The 16,125-nt window shown below is 51.4% G+C and overlaps 1 protein-coding gene across 2 annotated transcripts in view; it reads right to left on the reverse strand.

Annotated features, from left to right (window-relative positions):
• LOC100115814 (myocardin-related transcription factor A) overlaps nt 1–16,125 on the reverse strand; it is a 67,493-nt gene that overhangs the window by 18,608 nt on the left and 32,760 nt on the right. The window contains exons 1-2 of one of the 2 annotated variants that reach the window (XM_031932828.2): nt 12,738–13,536; nt 9,396–9,844 (exon numbers count right to left, since the gene is read on the reverse strand). The exons of the other annotated variant lie outside the window; for it this stretch is intronic. Coding sequence (XP_031788688.1) covers nt 9,396–9,486 — 91 coding nt within the window. The 5' untranslated portion in view covers nt 9,487–9,844; nt 12,738–13,536. Of the gene's footprint in view, nt 1–9,395; nt 9,845–12,737; nt 13,537–16,125 lie in introns of those variants that run through there. 2 annotated transcript variants of the gene reach the window in all.

The following is a 16,125-nucleotide window of genomic DNA, read 5'->3' on the forward strand; positions in this document are numbered from 1 at the left end:
GCAAATGGCGTGCGCGCGATCCTCAAAAACAATGCGGAGCAATAACTCGCGGAGAGCGAGCTAATCTGAGCAAGCGATCGCTGCGCATAGGTGCACGCGCATTATGGGGGCAGCAGCTCAACAATCGCGCATGTGAAAACGCTCGGGGGCAGAAAAAACAACGAAGCCGTCCTGCTACGCAGCCCGTGTCTAATAAATACGAGGCGCGAGAGCGCGATTCTAAACAATATGTTTGCGTTTATATGAGTCCCGCTGCTGCTGCTATTCTTGCGTTTTTGCGTCGATTTCGTCGTCGCCCACGCTGCTTTTCTCCGCAGCTGTGACTGCGATTTTTGCGCCCGGTTCCCGCTCTGTTTTCGCCGATTCTTCCACAGAGCCGCGTTAGGTTATTTTTGCTCTTTCTCCACTTCTTACGAACGATACGGAAGATTTTGCATACAATGACTATGGAAAATGGAAAAAGATTCCTGCAACGAAATTTAACGATCATCGCTGGGCAATAAAAGTATGCAAATTGATCACGAGTTTATAATCATCGTTTTAATAATCAGCCGCAGGATTTATAAAGTATAAACGGGACGAAAACTGCAGTCCATCAAAGTGACAGACATTTTACGCGTGCTTATGCTCGGTGCCGTTAATCGCCCGCCGCGTTTTGGCGTTTGGCTCCCATCTTTTTTCTAATTCGCCGCGGCGCAGCGCAGTGGCAGCGCTATGTCTTTCCTCGCGGCTCTCCCATTTGATCGCGGCGGCGGCGGCAATTAATTCGCCGTGTGTCCCTCGCAAGAGTTCATTTAGAGTCGCGCTCTCATCCAGAAATGGACTTGGTTTCACTGTCGAGAAAGAGAATGAGATACGATCGTCTCTCTCGCGCGCGGGAAAAACGCCATAACTCCGCGCGGCAGCGCATATATGGCGGCGAGGCGCACAGGTGCAGTTCTGCCCCCTTTCCACGCGTGCAGGAGCTCCCTCCTTCCGATGCGCGACCTCTGAGCCTCCCCCCGCGATCGCACGCAGAATTTCAATTGTCGAGAGCTCTATCCCTCGCTCTACTGGCTTTTTACGCTCAGCAGCACTCCGCCTCCTCTCCGCCGCCGCCGTGTGCGCGCGCGGCTTTTTTCTCCGCTCCGCGAGAGCGTATCTCTTATTAATTTCTCTCCGGGAGCCGCGCGCATTATCGTCGCGTCGATCGACTTCGAGTCGCGCGCTGACCCGAATTTTTCTCTGCATGCCGGCTTGAATATTCATACGATTGCGGGTGTCGCGTACGCGGCTGACAGTTCGAGATTGAGAAGCTCTCTGCTGCCGCAGGTGTCCCCCGGAGATCTCGATCTTCCCGCTGCGCAGTGTATGATGTTTGTGCTGCGTTGTGACGGCTGCTGGGGAGATAAGCCCCCCGATGATGCTCGAGCGATGCTTTATTTTCACTCGTTAGTGCTATCTGATCGGTTTCTCTAATTGAATCGGCCGCTCATTTATGCGCTATCGTTTAACCGCTCCAATTCATTAGGCTACGTGTGCACGCGTGTATCGATGGATCGGATCCCTCGCCGAGAGTGACACCTCGAGGGTCCCTGCGGCTTCGAATAAATTTCGTAGAAAATATTCATTTTCCGGCTATTGTCGATTCTCCGTCGATACATCGGTGTAGCGTTTAGTCGGGACCACGGAGTGCGTTATACTTGATTCGTATCGCGCGTACGAGTTTCGAAAAATAATTAACCCGGTGCTAGTCAATCGAGCCGAGCGATAAACGCGTAAACCTGCATACAACTTCATTCACGGAGTCGTGCGCGGCTCGCAATTTATTAATCGCTCGGAATCGTAAAGTGAGCCGTGATGGCTGCGCGGCTAATAAATTCGAGCTCGCTTACATCAACTCGTCGTTAACTCCATATAATCAGCGGCGTTATCCGGCTCATTGGCTCTGCGCCGCGTTTTATAATCCGCGTTTCCTCCCGCAATATATGCCGGCCGCGAGCATAAATCGGAAACGACCGAGTTACAAAATATCGTGTTCCCAGAAAAGCGCCGCGCGTAAACACGGCGAGCGAGAGATGTTGCGCTCCGCGGGGAGAGGCGAAAAAGAGAGAAAAGGAGCAGCCCGCGCCTGCGATACCCCGTATTCTGAATAAAACGGCAATTACGGATGGCGGCCGCCAGTCGACTTTTAAAACCACGCCGGCGAGAGACGGCGCTTATTAAAAAGAAGTATCCACCTCGCGCGCATGTGATTTCCGCTCGCGGATGCCGAAATCAATTTCACTGGAAGCCCCAGCGAGATGAATGAATGAGCTGAATGAGCGCGTAAAAAACGAGCGGCGCTCGCATTATTGCGTATTTTATAACGTATAGAGGAGAGGAGCTGCGCGTGTCCCCGAAAAGAGAGGAAAAGAGCCAGTCAGGCGTGTAAGCATATGCGAGGCTGTGTAGTTATGGCACACGGACACACGGACGCACGGAGGTACTGCATGGAAATGAATGAACGCTTGCGAAATCTGTTGCTCCACGCGGAGTAGGCTTTCATTCAGCTTCTCGCGTCGCCCACGCTCTCTCTCTCTCTCTCTCTCTCTCTCGCGAGCGTGCAGCACCTCGACGTAATCGATATATGAATGCGCGCGCGAGCGAGCGAGCGAACGAGAGTCGGATAATATCGCGCGCGCGACCGACCGACTGCGAGAGAGGAAGGAAAGAGAGAGACGAGAGTATATATAGGAGGATATAATGCGTGGGCGGCGGCGCACGCGACGGGCCATATCCTCGCGTGCTGTACCTTTTCTCCCGTCTCACTGGACCGAGAGAGAGAGAGAGAGAGAGAGAGCGGATAACCTTGCCACCCCGACTGGTCCCGCGTGTACTGTGTGTACAATGCGTGCCCGCGCGGAGATGCTGCGCCGCGAACGAGACTTGCTTTATTTACGTTTCACGGCTCGTCATAATATAACGCGCGCGCGAGCGGCTTAATGTAAATAATCGGACAATCATACGCGCTTTGTTCGCCTCGCAGCTCTCGGCTTTTTACTCTGCCCGGATACAATGCGCCAGAGTGCAGCAGAGCGGGAGGAAAGAATCTCCGCGCATGGCTTTTACGCGGCGTCGTGTATTTATGCCAGGCGTCGCGAGAGATTGTTTTTTATGCGCGTAAATAAACATCGCGCGCACTGGAGAGGCCCAAACGCGGTGAAAGTGCGTGCGCCGGTGAGCGACGATTGAATGATGGGTGTAAAACACGGAAACGCCATTACGCACTCGAGAGAGACAGATAGAGAAAGAGAGAGAGAGAGAGAGAGAGAGAGAGAGAGAGAGAGAGAGAGAGAGAGAGAGAGAGAGCTAGAAAGGGCGAAACATTTTCCTCGCTTTGTAGAACGAGTGTGCAAGTATAATCGAGCTCGAGCCCCGATTTCACGACTCTGCGCGCACAAGTCTTCGAATCTACGGCCCGTAAAATTTCTGAGCTACAAGCCCGAAAAATTCCACCTTGCAGTGCTAAACGCGCGCGGAGGGATCGGGGCTCGCGTCTTAATCGGTGATATTTACAGCCGGGAAAAGTCAAAACTAGCCGGGCTCGAATTGTTAACACAGACATGAGGCGGCAGTAAAGACTCCTCGGTATTTTAACGTCGCTCGGACGCGCGGAGTCAGGTCGCGTCTCTCTCTCTCTCTCTCACGATGCAGCAGCGCAGCAGCATGTGTGCGTGCGGCAGTCGAGTCACGGGAGGTAGAAGAGTATATGCTCTCCTTGTCTTCAACGGTCCTGCGCTACAGCGGCGGAGGGGAACGACTCTCTCGGAGCGAGGGACAAGTATTTTTCGAGCGCTCCCGTAAGAGCCTCGACGCGTGTGGGCCGTAATACACTCGCGCTCGCGACGCCGCTGCTGCTGCTTTTTGGGGGAAGTCTCTCTCTCTCTCTCTCTCTCTCTCTCTCTCTCTCTCTCTCTCTCTCTCTCTCTCTCTCTCTAGGTGCAGCATCAGCGAGCTCTTTTATTATTCGTCGATTTATTTATTGGCCGCGCGCGAGAGCCACTTGTTTTCCCGAGGTGATTGAGACGTTTGATGGGACCACAGCGAGAGCCCAGCGATTCTCATGTAAATTAAAGTGTCGCTATGCGCCCGCCGCGCGTGTGGCTCCTCGATATAGGCAAATGCTAATGCCACGCGCGCTCGGACTCATTTTTTCTCTCTCGCTCGCTCGAGAGCCGTGAAAGAAATTGATGCGCGTCTTAATTTAATTACGACACTTCTCTCGGACGGAGCTATTTTTTTCCCGATAGCTGCGCGTCTATACCGGACGAGGTGAAATCATCACCGGAAAGATGATCTCTCTCTCTCTCTCTCTCTCTCTCTCTCTCTCTCTCTCTCTCTCTCTTTCTCGAGAACGCGCGGGGGATTCCAATGAGTTTCACATGCATACATTTTCGCCGCTGGAAAATTAAAACGAGAAAAAATCATCGCGAGACGCATATTGCGCAAAGCTATATAAATCAGCCGCTAATTTGATTTTTACTGGGAAACCGACGCGTTCTTTTTCACTCGCAGAAACGTGTCTATAATATAATTTGCTGATTTCGAAATTTCGCGCAACTTTTGGGGAGTAAAAATATGCACAAGACCGCGTGCATAGGACAAGTATTACGACCGAACACGATCGATGATCAAGCTTGTTCGGCGCTGAATTTAGGAGTCGAGCACGAGTGTCAACACTTGTACGACAACCTTGGCGAGGACCGAGCCGATCTCACGGCGGGTATTTCATTATCAACCGGAAACGGCGCTCAAGAAAAAAAACGGCCGTGGAGGAACTACTACGAAATCCGTGCTCTTATATGCATATTCGTTTCGATATTTTTCGACGATGAGTTAATGACTTTGTGTATTTCATTTATAGAAATACAGTCTGACGTAAGCTCCGCTACGGGATTACATAAATGAACGCGCGCGTCGCGAGAGTTAGAGCCGTAATGCTGCGCCCCTCAAACCTGATGCAGTAATTGCAGCGCTCGCGAGCGTCGAAAATATAATGCCACGGCGAGCGCGAGGCATTAAAAGCCCATTCATTCGGAATTAACATTTTTATCTCGCGGCTTTTATATAAAGCGCAATTTTTATATGCGGGTGACGGCTTGTTTCACATTCTAATTTTATATTCGGCTTTTTGAAGTGTGATTTTTCTCGCTCACCGGAAGTTATGTAAATTCTTTCGCAAACGAAATTTATGCGCGCGCGCGCGCGCGAGAGAGAGAGAGAGAGAGAGAGAGAGAGAGAGAGAGAGAGAAGAAGTGAACGGCGAGCGGCGCGTGAAATGATAAATGAATTGTTGATTAAAGACTGTGTCTCCAAATATTGCGTAAAACTGCATTTACGTGTCGCGTACGAGCGCGATTTTTCAGCCCATAGACTTTTCACATTTGTTCCCCAATAAAGTGGTCTGCGCCTCCCACCAAAAGACAGGTTCTCGCGTCCATCGACGTATTGACACTAATCTCGAGAGCAAGCCCCGGATCTAGCATTAGAGCGGCTATATCGTTCAAAGAGCCATTATTGAATTCCAGGTACACACGGGACGGAAATTGTGCGTTGCTGGTGCGCAAACCACCGGCTTATATCGGCGTTTATTGTAGTTTAGCCGCGTATCGTAAGGAGCAGTCTAATCTACATGCACTGCGATTAGGATTTCATCATAATGAAAAAATAAGAAAAATATCGCGTACACACGAGCAACATTGACACACTGGCCGATTTTGTAATTTTTCATCGTCGCAACGCTCGCTCGCGTAGACGCATTGAAAACCGCAGCGTCTACGTGCACAGCCCCCACTCGTGCGCGCAGCCGCTCGCTCGAAAGCATGAATGGAGCCATCGTAGGCCACGCTCTACGCTACGACATGCAAATGGAAAAAAGAGAAGGAAGGAAGGAAGGCTGCGCGGCGGAGCTCAGGTGTGAGATCGAAGGTGTTAGAGAGAGAGGCTCGCGCTTCGAGAAAGAGATGACGACGTCTAGTCCCGGAGGTCCCGAGGCCGCGCGATTATGATAAAGCGTGGGCTCGCCCACGCTTGCCCTTCGCTCGTTCATTCATAAATTCAACTCTCACCAAGTCCCTCTCTCTCTCTCTCTCTCTCTCTCTCGCTCTCGCGTCGCCTGTTTATGCATACTAAATCATGCGCGTAGGACACGCTCCGCGGCGGCGGACGTGGAGCGTGCCGGCCGATCGGAGACGCGAGCCGATTGGTCGGAGGCTCGAGACCCCGGTGGAGAGGGAGACGCGGCTACCGAGACTAGCAGATCTCGAAATCGGGTTAAATTGAGCTATGACGTGATCCGTCGAGCTTCTGCGACGTGCGACGGGGAGCTTTTTTGCCGCCTATCGCCGAGATTTTTTCCTATCTTTTTTCTTCCCCGCGGGCGTGGGTGGACGCTCGCGGAGAGATGCGGGATGCAACGAACTCGATCGCGCGAGCTGATGCAACTCGCTCGGAATAGCGCAGTTGCGAAAATTTATGGAGGCAATAACTCCCGCCCATATAGCGCTCGATAACAACGGATGCGCCGCATCAATAAGATCAACAAATAACGCACAGAACGAGTACAATCAGCGGTGTAAAGTGCACATAACCGGAGGGACAAACACGTCATCGAAAAATGCCAGGCATCTCGTTAACAAAAATAAAAGTAAACCGTCGCGGCTTTGCCGTCGGGCGGAGAAAAACGACGAAGGGGAGCTTCGCCAGCAGAAGAAGAAGAAGAAGCGGCAGCCAGACATACGGGCGCGCTGATCATCGATGCAAAGTTATTCGCTGTTCATAAATCGTCGTCGCTCTCCGGACTTTCCCTTCGGAAAGGTTCATCACCGTTTTTCAAAGGACGCGCATTTTTACGCGGCAAAAATGAGGTTATGTTTCCGGAGAGCTGCATCTCGCGCGCGGGGGGATAGTGTGTGTACACGAAGGCCGTCTGCCTCGCCCCAGCTATCATCCGCGCGACGAAATGAATAAATCCATTTCACTCGGCGCATATATGTGTGCGCTTGTGTGTGTACCATCGGAGAAAAACGCGTGTACGCGAGCAGCTCCCGGGGCGAAGGAAAAGACAATAGAAACGCATCCCGAAAGAGCCGTAGCTCGCGTCGTCTCGCTCTCCCGTACACACACGGACACACAGTTCCCTTTTCCACACATCTGCCGCTAACGAAGGTGCCTCTCGGCGCATTTGCATGAAACAGCGTTCGGCCGGGGATGTTTCCGATCGACGAAAGCCGTCGTCCTCCGGAGAGCCTCGGGAGATTTATCGTCGGGAAAAAGTCGCGCGTCACCGGGGCGCGGCCAGAAATGAATGCGCCGCGTTGAGTCGAAATGATAAGCGGTGGCGGCGGCGGTTACGACTCTGAATTGGAAATAGGATAAGCGAGGAATCGGAGGGGAAAATAAACGAAATCGGTAGCACGCGATTTCCGATACACACGCAGCGCCGCCGCTCTCGAGATTTATATCGGGCGTAGCCGGGAGTCGCCGCGAATTTACAAGCTATATAGATGTATTCGAGACGCGCTCTCGCAGAAAAAGAAGAGGCCGACAGCTCGAGCCGGGTGTAGCGGTATAGGACGAGCCCTGCAGGGGAATGACATCTCGCAGTCGTCTGCAAAAATCGTGTTCCTGAAAGCGCGCGAGAGATCCGAGTGGAAAAAGAGACTATCAGTCGCGCGCGGCGCGGCAAACAAAAATAGAGACCGAAAATCCGTCGCGCTGCAACGGTAAAAATATAATTGCTCCGTATTTTCATCATCAGCCGGCTCTTTATTTTTGTACTTTCTTCATAAGTCACTCTTTTTTAAGACGAACTCTCGCGCGCACGTATTTATAATTGTGAAAATCCCTAAATTACGCGAGCGCGTCTCTCGTTTTTTCGTTTTTCCCCCGACGATCGTCGCGCGTGGATTTTTGAATGAGCATTAATTTTACGTGCGCAGTACTGAAAAACGCGCTCGAGAGCTCGAGAGAGCAGAAGTATGATTCTTTAATGGTCGCGGCTGCGGAGAGGCTGGCAGGCCGGATGAAAGGCATAAAGAACAAAAATAATCAGGCAGTTTCGTCTCTCGAATAATGCTCAATTATCCCTCATAATCACGACGCTGGCGCGTGCCGCGTCAGGGCCTTTGTGAATCGCGCGCACGATATCTCTGCTGCCGAGAGCAAGACGGCCGGGGCGACGAGAGGAGAAAATTCATTTTGCGCGATACGCTGCGACCAGTGCGTATACGCGCACTGACACACGCACACACAATGAATGGACGAGCCGCGTCGAGGACAACACGTGTATCTATAGATATAGCTTTGAGGGCGCCGCCAATTACCCGGCTGAAAACGCGCGCACCGCAGCTGCGGCGGGAGAAAACAGACGTGGAACGAGAATTTTAAACGAGCCCGCTGCCTATAAATTATTTGTCCCCTGTTACGCGGCTATCGATACGCATGCCCGGACACGCCGCGCGCTGTTAATTGTAGAAACCATTCCGATGTTTCCTTTTTCACCGCGAACGAATTTCGATTCAATTATAGATTCGACTCGAGAACGCACGCGGGTGCGAAGAGGACCACTCTCCAAATCCCAAATTATTGTACGGGGGGCAAATAGAGGGTATGGGGAAAGTAAAGAATCGCCGTTTCGTTTCATAAGCGACGATTATTGTGCCGATTTTGCCGGGAAATTACGATCGTTATGGGGCGTTATTAATTTCGCGTATACATACACTCGCTGAGCTGCAGCGAGGGTCAAGCGCGCGTGCGCGCGCGTTACACACAAAAGACGCGATGGAATGCTCAGATACGCGAATCGGTATTTACAGCTCGGAGAAAAAATCAACACCCGAATTTCAAAAGCCTCGCTCCATACCCGATTATTTACCGCAAACGCTATGTTATTGTGTCGTAAACATAAGCGCGGATACGCTCCCGCGTCCTGCCTCTCCGGTGCGTTATAATGCACAACGCGCTCGATCGAAAATGACTCAAGTAAATATTTTTCAAGGGAATTACACGCTACTGCGACTCCTTTTGCGCGGGGAAAATTGAGTCTTTTCAAATCGAAATTTAATTGGCCTCCAGTTATGCCTCGAGATTATAAAGAACGAATGGTCGAGCGAGTGCAGGATGGGTGGCGCTCGCCACTGCTTGACCAGGCGTCGAAGTCGCCGCGAGTCGCCGCACAACCGTCGGATCGGAAATTCGTTAGCGCTCGCATACTTGAGTATGCGCGGGAAGAAAAACTTTTCGCGCGAGCAGCTGTTGTGTGCTGAATCGAAAGTACCCTCGAGGCTGATGGGGCATTGTGAATTTCACATCCCAATGAGCCAGTGAAAACTAGGTTATAGCTAGTGTGTGTATGTAGCGATAAACATATTCACCTTTATCACGTCTGACGCGCCTGCATATTGCGCACATGCGACGACCGCAGTGCTGCCTCTCGGGTTTCTGCTCGGTGTCCAGGGTAACCATTTTTAATACTTGTAGTGAGTGCGTTTGCTTACTTCTCCTTAAATACTTCTCGTAACAACAACAATAACAAACTATATATAGACTCTGTGTGTCAGTTTAACATCGCTGCGCATCACATACGCAGCCCGTGCTCATAATGTATCACAAGTTTGTCTCCTCTGTTCGGAACAGATAGAGTTTTTTCGCTTTTCAAGTGTCCGTGTTGCAAGCCTGCGCACGGAAGCACTCACATGTTTTCGTAGAGGCGCAGGTATCTTCTGGCTTTGAACCAACGTAGATGATGATGACTAGAGCCTCGTGTGCCGACGTTGTGGGCTCGAGAGCCACTCGCCGGATTAATCGCTGCTCCCTTCGGTTCCTGCGTACATGGACACACGTTTCAAATTTTCTTTTCCCTCTCTCTTTATGATCGTGCGACTCAGCGCACGGCTGCGAAAGAGCTTTCGATACGCGCCGAGAGTCGAGGGGAAGTATCTTGATATAATTATGTACGCTTATTTATTTTGCGTACATACCCGCATGATAAATCACAACCTGTTAGCGCGGAAATATAATCATTATTATTTTCATTAGTTTGTCATCGATTTGCGCGCCGTGACAGTTTGGTGCATTTTTCACGAAAAGGCCTGCACGCCAATTTGATATTAAGAAACGAGCGGCGGCAGGGCTTTAAAGATCGGACTTTTACGACACACATCTCGGCGCGCGAGTAGTATGCCTTTCCGCGCGTGTGATAATAATGTCTTGTATAATTTCGGCTGAAAAATTCGGGATTTTAAAAAACGCGCGCTATTAAGGCCGTTAATACGAAGCACATTTTCAATACTCGTCGAACTTTTTACGCATCGATTAAAAGAGCCCATAACGTGCAGCTATATATCGCCACCGCCGCCGCCGCAGCGAAACACGTTTCGAGACACCTATATTTAAGTATCTCACATCGGCACATTTGTATCGATCCGTAAAGAAGAAAAATAAAGAAGCGCCGCGGCTCTCGATCGACGTTGTACGAAAAGGTGCATTTTGTCGGATATGTGTTGGCCGCCGCGAGCCCGTTTACCGACGTTTGTACAAATCGCGCGCGCGCGCGGTAAGTGCAGCCGAAAATTTTTCAACCGAGGAAGAGAGATCATGCGGGCCGTTAATTTTTACATTTATACGCGAAGGGCGGCTTCGGCTATTAATTAAATTGGAGCGGAGCTTAATTGAGCGTGCCGCGTAGGCCGCTCGGAAAAACTTCGTCGCGGAATATTTATCTTTATAAACGCACGCGAGAGCTTGCGTCCGCGGCGTATAACTCAACCGACGCAGGAAAATGATCCGGTTAATCGACTTTTTTAGCCGGTCGGGAAACTTTTGATGATTACAGTGCACGGTGATTTAGATTTTTCTTTTTTTACGAGCAGTCAAAATAGAATTACACGCTTTAATTTTTCCCCCCGACCTCGTCCCGCCGAGCTGCGGACCCCGTAATTGAATAAAAGGATCCGTTTTTTCCAGGTCGGAAAATTACCTCTTTTTTCACGAAAATTAGGCAGGCCTCTCTCGGCCATTAGGCAGATTGATTTTTTCGGCCGGGCGGCTTCCAAAAACGTTTACGCGCCAAATTACTAGCATTTATCACAACTCGTCGCCGCTCGCGGTACAGATTAGGTGCATTAATCCAGCGTGGTTATATCTATTTTCAATCATGCAGTCGCGGAGAGTGAAATAAGAATGCATTCCGCATTTGACACGTTCCATAAATTTATCCATCGAAACGTTCTCGGCTATCGGGCGCGGTGCAGTCTCGCGAGTGTACAGATTATATATATATATATATATATACCTCGGGCGAAAAATTTGTGGAACTCGTTGCCGACGAGATAAAATACCTGTTATAGCACACTTCGAGCGGACGTTTTCTTTTGTTGAACTCACTTAATTTTCCCATTCGCTCTCTCGCATATTTATCCCCGCTGACGTTTGGAAAAGTCCGCGCACTATATTTAACTTATTACGCGCGCGCGCGACACTTGCTCTCCCGCGACAAAAATAACTCGCCGCAGCCGCGCGTCTACGCGGCTCGAGCGTTCCTTCGACGAATAAATCACGATTATAATTTTGCAATATCGCGCGACTTTATACACTAGTACTGCGCGTGTATTAAAAAAGCTGTTTGACGCCGGCAATCATTAGCTTTTAATGAACACTTTCACGCTAGATCTCTCCTCCCGTAATATAATTTAACGGCGGATCGGAATGAATCGTCTATTAGGAAGCGCGGAAACTCCCGCTAATTCGATATTGAAAATTATCGGGGTATAATTGTAATCCATGGATCGCGTGCCGTCTCGAGAGTCGTGTCATTTATCTCCTGCCATAACGAATCGTGACTCTCTCTCCCTCTCGCGAGCGCGCGCGCGTGCGCGAGACGGGGAGAGAGAGAGAGAGAGAGAGAGAGAGAGAGAGAGAGAGAGAGCTTCAAAGGGCTGCTGCACTGCGGAACGCGAAGAGTAGTAGCGCCTCGGCTACGCGCTAATGCGTCGATTAATATCGCGAGCCGTCTTTCTCTCTCGCGCTCGCGCGGTCGCGCGCGCGTTATTTAATTATCAGATTTTACGGGAGCGATAGCGGAACCCCCACTGTTGGTACAGGCTGGCGCAGCGGGTGACTTCCGCCGGCCGCCGTCGTCGCCGTCGGGTATTTTCGGAGCACTTTTTAATCACAGGTGTGCACCGTAAACTCCGTACCGACTTCGCGGGCCTTTTAACGAGCTCCAATGGTAAAGCCGACTTACAAGTGTTTGGAGCTTTACGGGCGAATTTCGACTTTTCTCGCGGGTCGTCGGTGCAGCGCGTAATCGGTTTTATTCTCGTGCTCTCTCGCGCGGCCGTTTTATCGATTGTAAACGCACTGTCTAGGCGGGAAAATTATTAACTTAACGTCTTACTCCACTGTCTTTACTGCGCTCCTAAATCGCTCTCGCTTTGAATATTGCAGAGCTACGATTTTCTCCTCCACAAGTTGGGTGTAAATTACCCCGTTAATTGGCCTATAGAGTCGCAAAAGAAACTCCTGTTTAATTCTTAATAATCAAGAGTTGTGATTATCGATGCAGTCGTACGCGAAATTTCGATAAAAACTGCATAATCCCAGTCGCACAAGTACGTAAAAACGTCACTTCGGGGCGTAGAACTGGGGATACACACTGGCGGGTTTCACGAAAGCTCTTTCGCAGCCGCAACGAGTCGGCACACAAACTCACGCACCATTCGTTTCTATCCTCCGGAGCAGTGGCGATCAGCGAATCCTGGCGTCGGAGCCGGGCTCGCGTGCAGCGGTTGTCCTGCGCGGCGACGATGGCAATCGGGAAAACACGCCCTCGTAAAGTCGCCGCACTCGCGCCAGCACGAGATACTATCCTCGGTCGGTCGCACTAAACGCAAGTCGCACACGCGAGCACGTGCACCAGGAGTTGGTCCAGCAGCTGACCGCGGCAGCGAGCGGCGGGCATATTTTCCTCCGGGCAGGCTGTTGCGTGTCTGCAGTCTATCCGTGTGTAACACGCCAGACGCCTCCAGCCAGGCGCCGCGATTTTTTCTTCTCTCCCTCGCTCGTTTACGTCTCGGCTGTGTTTGTGTGTATTGGTTCAGCGGCTGGCTCCCTCGAGCGTAACGAAACACGTTTCGCGCGCCGGCCGATTTTATGAATGAAGCTGCCGCCGCGCGAGCGCGCGGCTAGACGAGCTAGCTGCACTGCACACGCGCACCAAATCCTCTTGAGGCTCGGAGTCGCGAGAGAAAAGTCACGGGTGAAAAAATCCACTGCTCCACTGATCCAGACGAGCCAATGCGCGATGAACGACGAAGGCAGAGACTAATCAGCTGACGGGAGCACGCGTCCGTATGCACCGGCGGCTTTGTTTACCCTGCGGAGCAGACGGTGTTTGGCCGCTGCACCAAATACGGAAAGTGCTCTCCTCCTTTTTTCTAAGGCGAGCGAGCGCGTGGAGGCGGCGGCGGCGGCGGCGGCACGTGTGTATGTGCGGCCGGACTGTCGGCTCGTTTCGGACTGAGACTGTGCAGCGGGCGGCGTGCGGCCCGTCGTCGCCGCAGCGCTCGAGACTCGCTATAGCTATACTCGCGCGCGCGCGAGAGAGAGAGACGGAGAGAGAGAGAGAGAGAGAGAGAGAGAGAGCCGAGCCAGCCCGAGAGCCCGCCGCCGAGCCACGTGACGGACCCTGCGGGAGGTAGAGAGCTACTCCCTCCTCTGCACACTCGCTCGCGACACACACACATGCGCGCGCTCGCGCGCGAGAGAGAAAGAACGACTCGTCGCCGTCGACTTGCAGCGGCAGCAGCAGCAGAGGAAGACCCTTGCAGTGCACTGTCCGTCCCCCGGAGATCGTGCGCCGGACTCCTTTTTTTAATGCGTCTCTCTCCAGACAGCTACACAATATTTACGCACTCATGCTCCTCATTATGCGGCCGGGACAGCTGAATTTTCAATTTATTAATTTCATTTTAATGTTATACGCCGAGCCGACTGATTTGTCGACGCGCGCGCGCGAGAGCTGCGCCGGAAAAAACACGCTCGGCACGGTGATTTTGCGCTTTCTCGAGAAAAAGTATCCCCGCGGAGGTGTAGGACTGATTTTCCAGGCGATGCAGTTTCCATTTGCATCAGAATGCGACATGGAGTGTGGCGACGCCGTTCGAAAGCTCATTGATCATGTCCGTGAAAAAAAGAAGTAATAATTAACGCTCTCAGGAGTCCCGGGGACATAATTTTTGAGCACTTGCACGGCGGCTCGGACCGTTATCGTCGCAGGAATTAAACGTTTGTTTAATTTTTCGTATAAATACGTCCGATCGCATTATGGGCCTCGTAAACAGCCGAGTCACGCAGCGAGCATTCGTCTTGCGCTCATACCGCGGCGGGGAAGGGCGAGTTTCGAACAAATTTTTGTCGCGCGCTGCCCTTTTCCGCGAGAGTGTGCGGCATTATGCATAGCGTGCACGCACGCATCCATACTTTCTCGAGGAGGCATAAATCGTCGAGCGATTACAAGGGGCCCGAGAGCAGGCGAGCGTGTACTTTCCGAGAGACGTGCCGAAAAGCTCGACCCCCTCGCCGCGGTAATTAATTTTATGCGATCTTTAATTTAACAGATCACTCGTTAAGAGACTGCGGCTGCAGCGGCAGCGGCAGAAAACGTATTGCATTGCGTGGCTTCTGACGCTCGCCGCGGCGCGCAGCATGTTGCGAGGCTCGCATGTATCCGAGCGCTCGCGAGCGCGCGCGAGGCGGAGAGGGAAACGAGGGCTACACGCACGAGAGAGAAAGAGAGACGAGAGATCCTTTCGACGACGACGACGAGCCGCTCCGTGGCGGGAGGCGTAGGAGGATGGCCTCGTGGTAGGGGACCCTCAGGTAGAAAGAGAGAGAGAGAGAGAGAGAGAGAGAGAGAGAGAGAGAGAGAGAGAGAGAGAGAGAGAGAGAGCATAGAGCGCGAGCCGGAGGAGGGAAAAAAAGGAGGAGGAAGAAAGAGAATGTAACATTGAAAATATTTTTATTGGAAAAGGGACTTTGCTTCGAGCGCAAAGTAACTCGAACGTCGCCTTTAATAAGTGGGAGGCGTGTTTCGTTTTCGAAAAGAAAAAAACTGTATGCACACGGAGCTCTTATATGAGCCTGGAGTGACTTGCCGCTCCTCTACTCTGCGCGCGTACGGAAAATAGAGATGCGAAATTGCCTTTCGACTACAAACGAAATAGCAGCATTTGTTGTCCTTTGCAATTGTATCGTGTAGCGCGCTCGCGATAAAATCATAGTGATACCAGCGGAGAATCGAAGAAAAGCTGCGGCCTGCGAAACAAGAGAAGAGAAGAACAAGCGAGTGAAACCGCAGGAGGAGATAAGAGTGCGATGTGGAACAGGAAAGATAATGCGGGACGAAATTATTGGGGATTCGAGGCAGAGCGTGAATGAGGGCTTTAGCAGTATGACGAAGGGTTCACGCGAGAACGAGCCTGGAGATTTTACGGCGATACGCGAGCATCTCCAGAATTGACGATGATGAAATGAACGATGGGGTACGTTTTAAAATTTTTAAACGATTTTGCTACGCTAATTCAAGCTCTCTCGCTGGCTTAGGAAGTGGAATAAATTAGCCTTCGTATCGAGTCACTTGGTTCAAGAACGACCGTAGTCTGTCTCGCGCGGGGCAGAGAATCAAACGTGTATCATCGCGTCATTTCGTTTGACATATCTAGTCGCGTCATTGGCAGATGAGTTTTGCTGGATTTGGAGCAAACTCGCTCGACGTGGAAAATGAGAGTAATCTAGCGGCACAAAGGACGGAGATGAGTCAGGGGCATTAGTAGGGACACACGAGAATTAAAAGTCCGAGTGAAAAATCACGAGGCAGAAAAAAGGCATAATGACAGCAAACCGCAGGCGTGTGCCGCTCGAATGAGACTCGGCTCCTCGTCGAGCAGACGGGAATCGAGGTAATTTGAAAGTCGAGGATCTGGACTTTTTCAATGCACACGTATGGCACAGCTGCGATAAACAATTTACCCCGTAGCTGCTTCATCGATAAATAGCTAGCGCGACAATGGAGTAATTAATTCTTCTTAAAGGATCTCGAGGCGA

The sequence above is a fragment of the Nasonia vitripennis genome, assembly GCF_009193385.2.
Source record: "Nasonia vitripennis strain AsymCx chromosome 1 unlocalized genomic scaffold, Nvit_psr_1.1 chr1_random0009, whole genome shotgun sequence".
Lineage (NCBI taxonomy): Eukaryota > Metazoa > Arthropoda > Insecta > Hymenoptera > Pteromalidae > Nasonia > Nasonia vitripennis.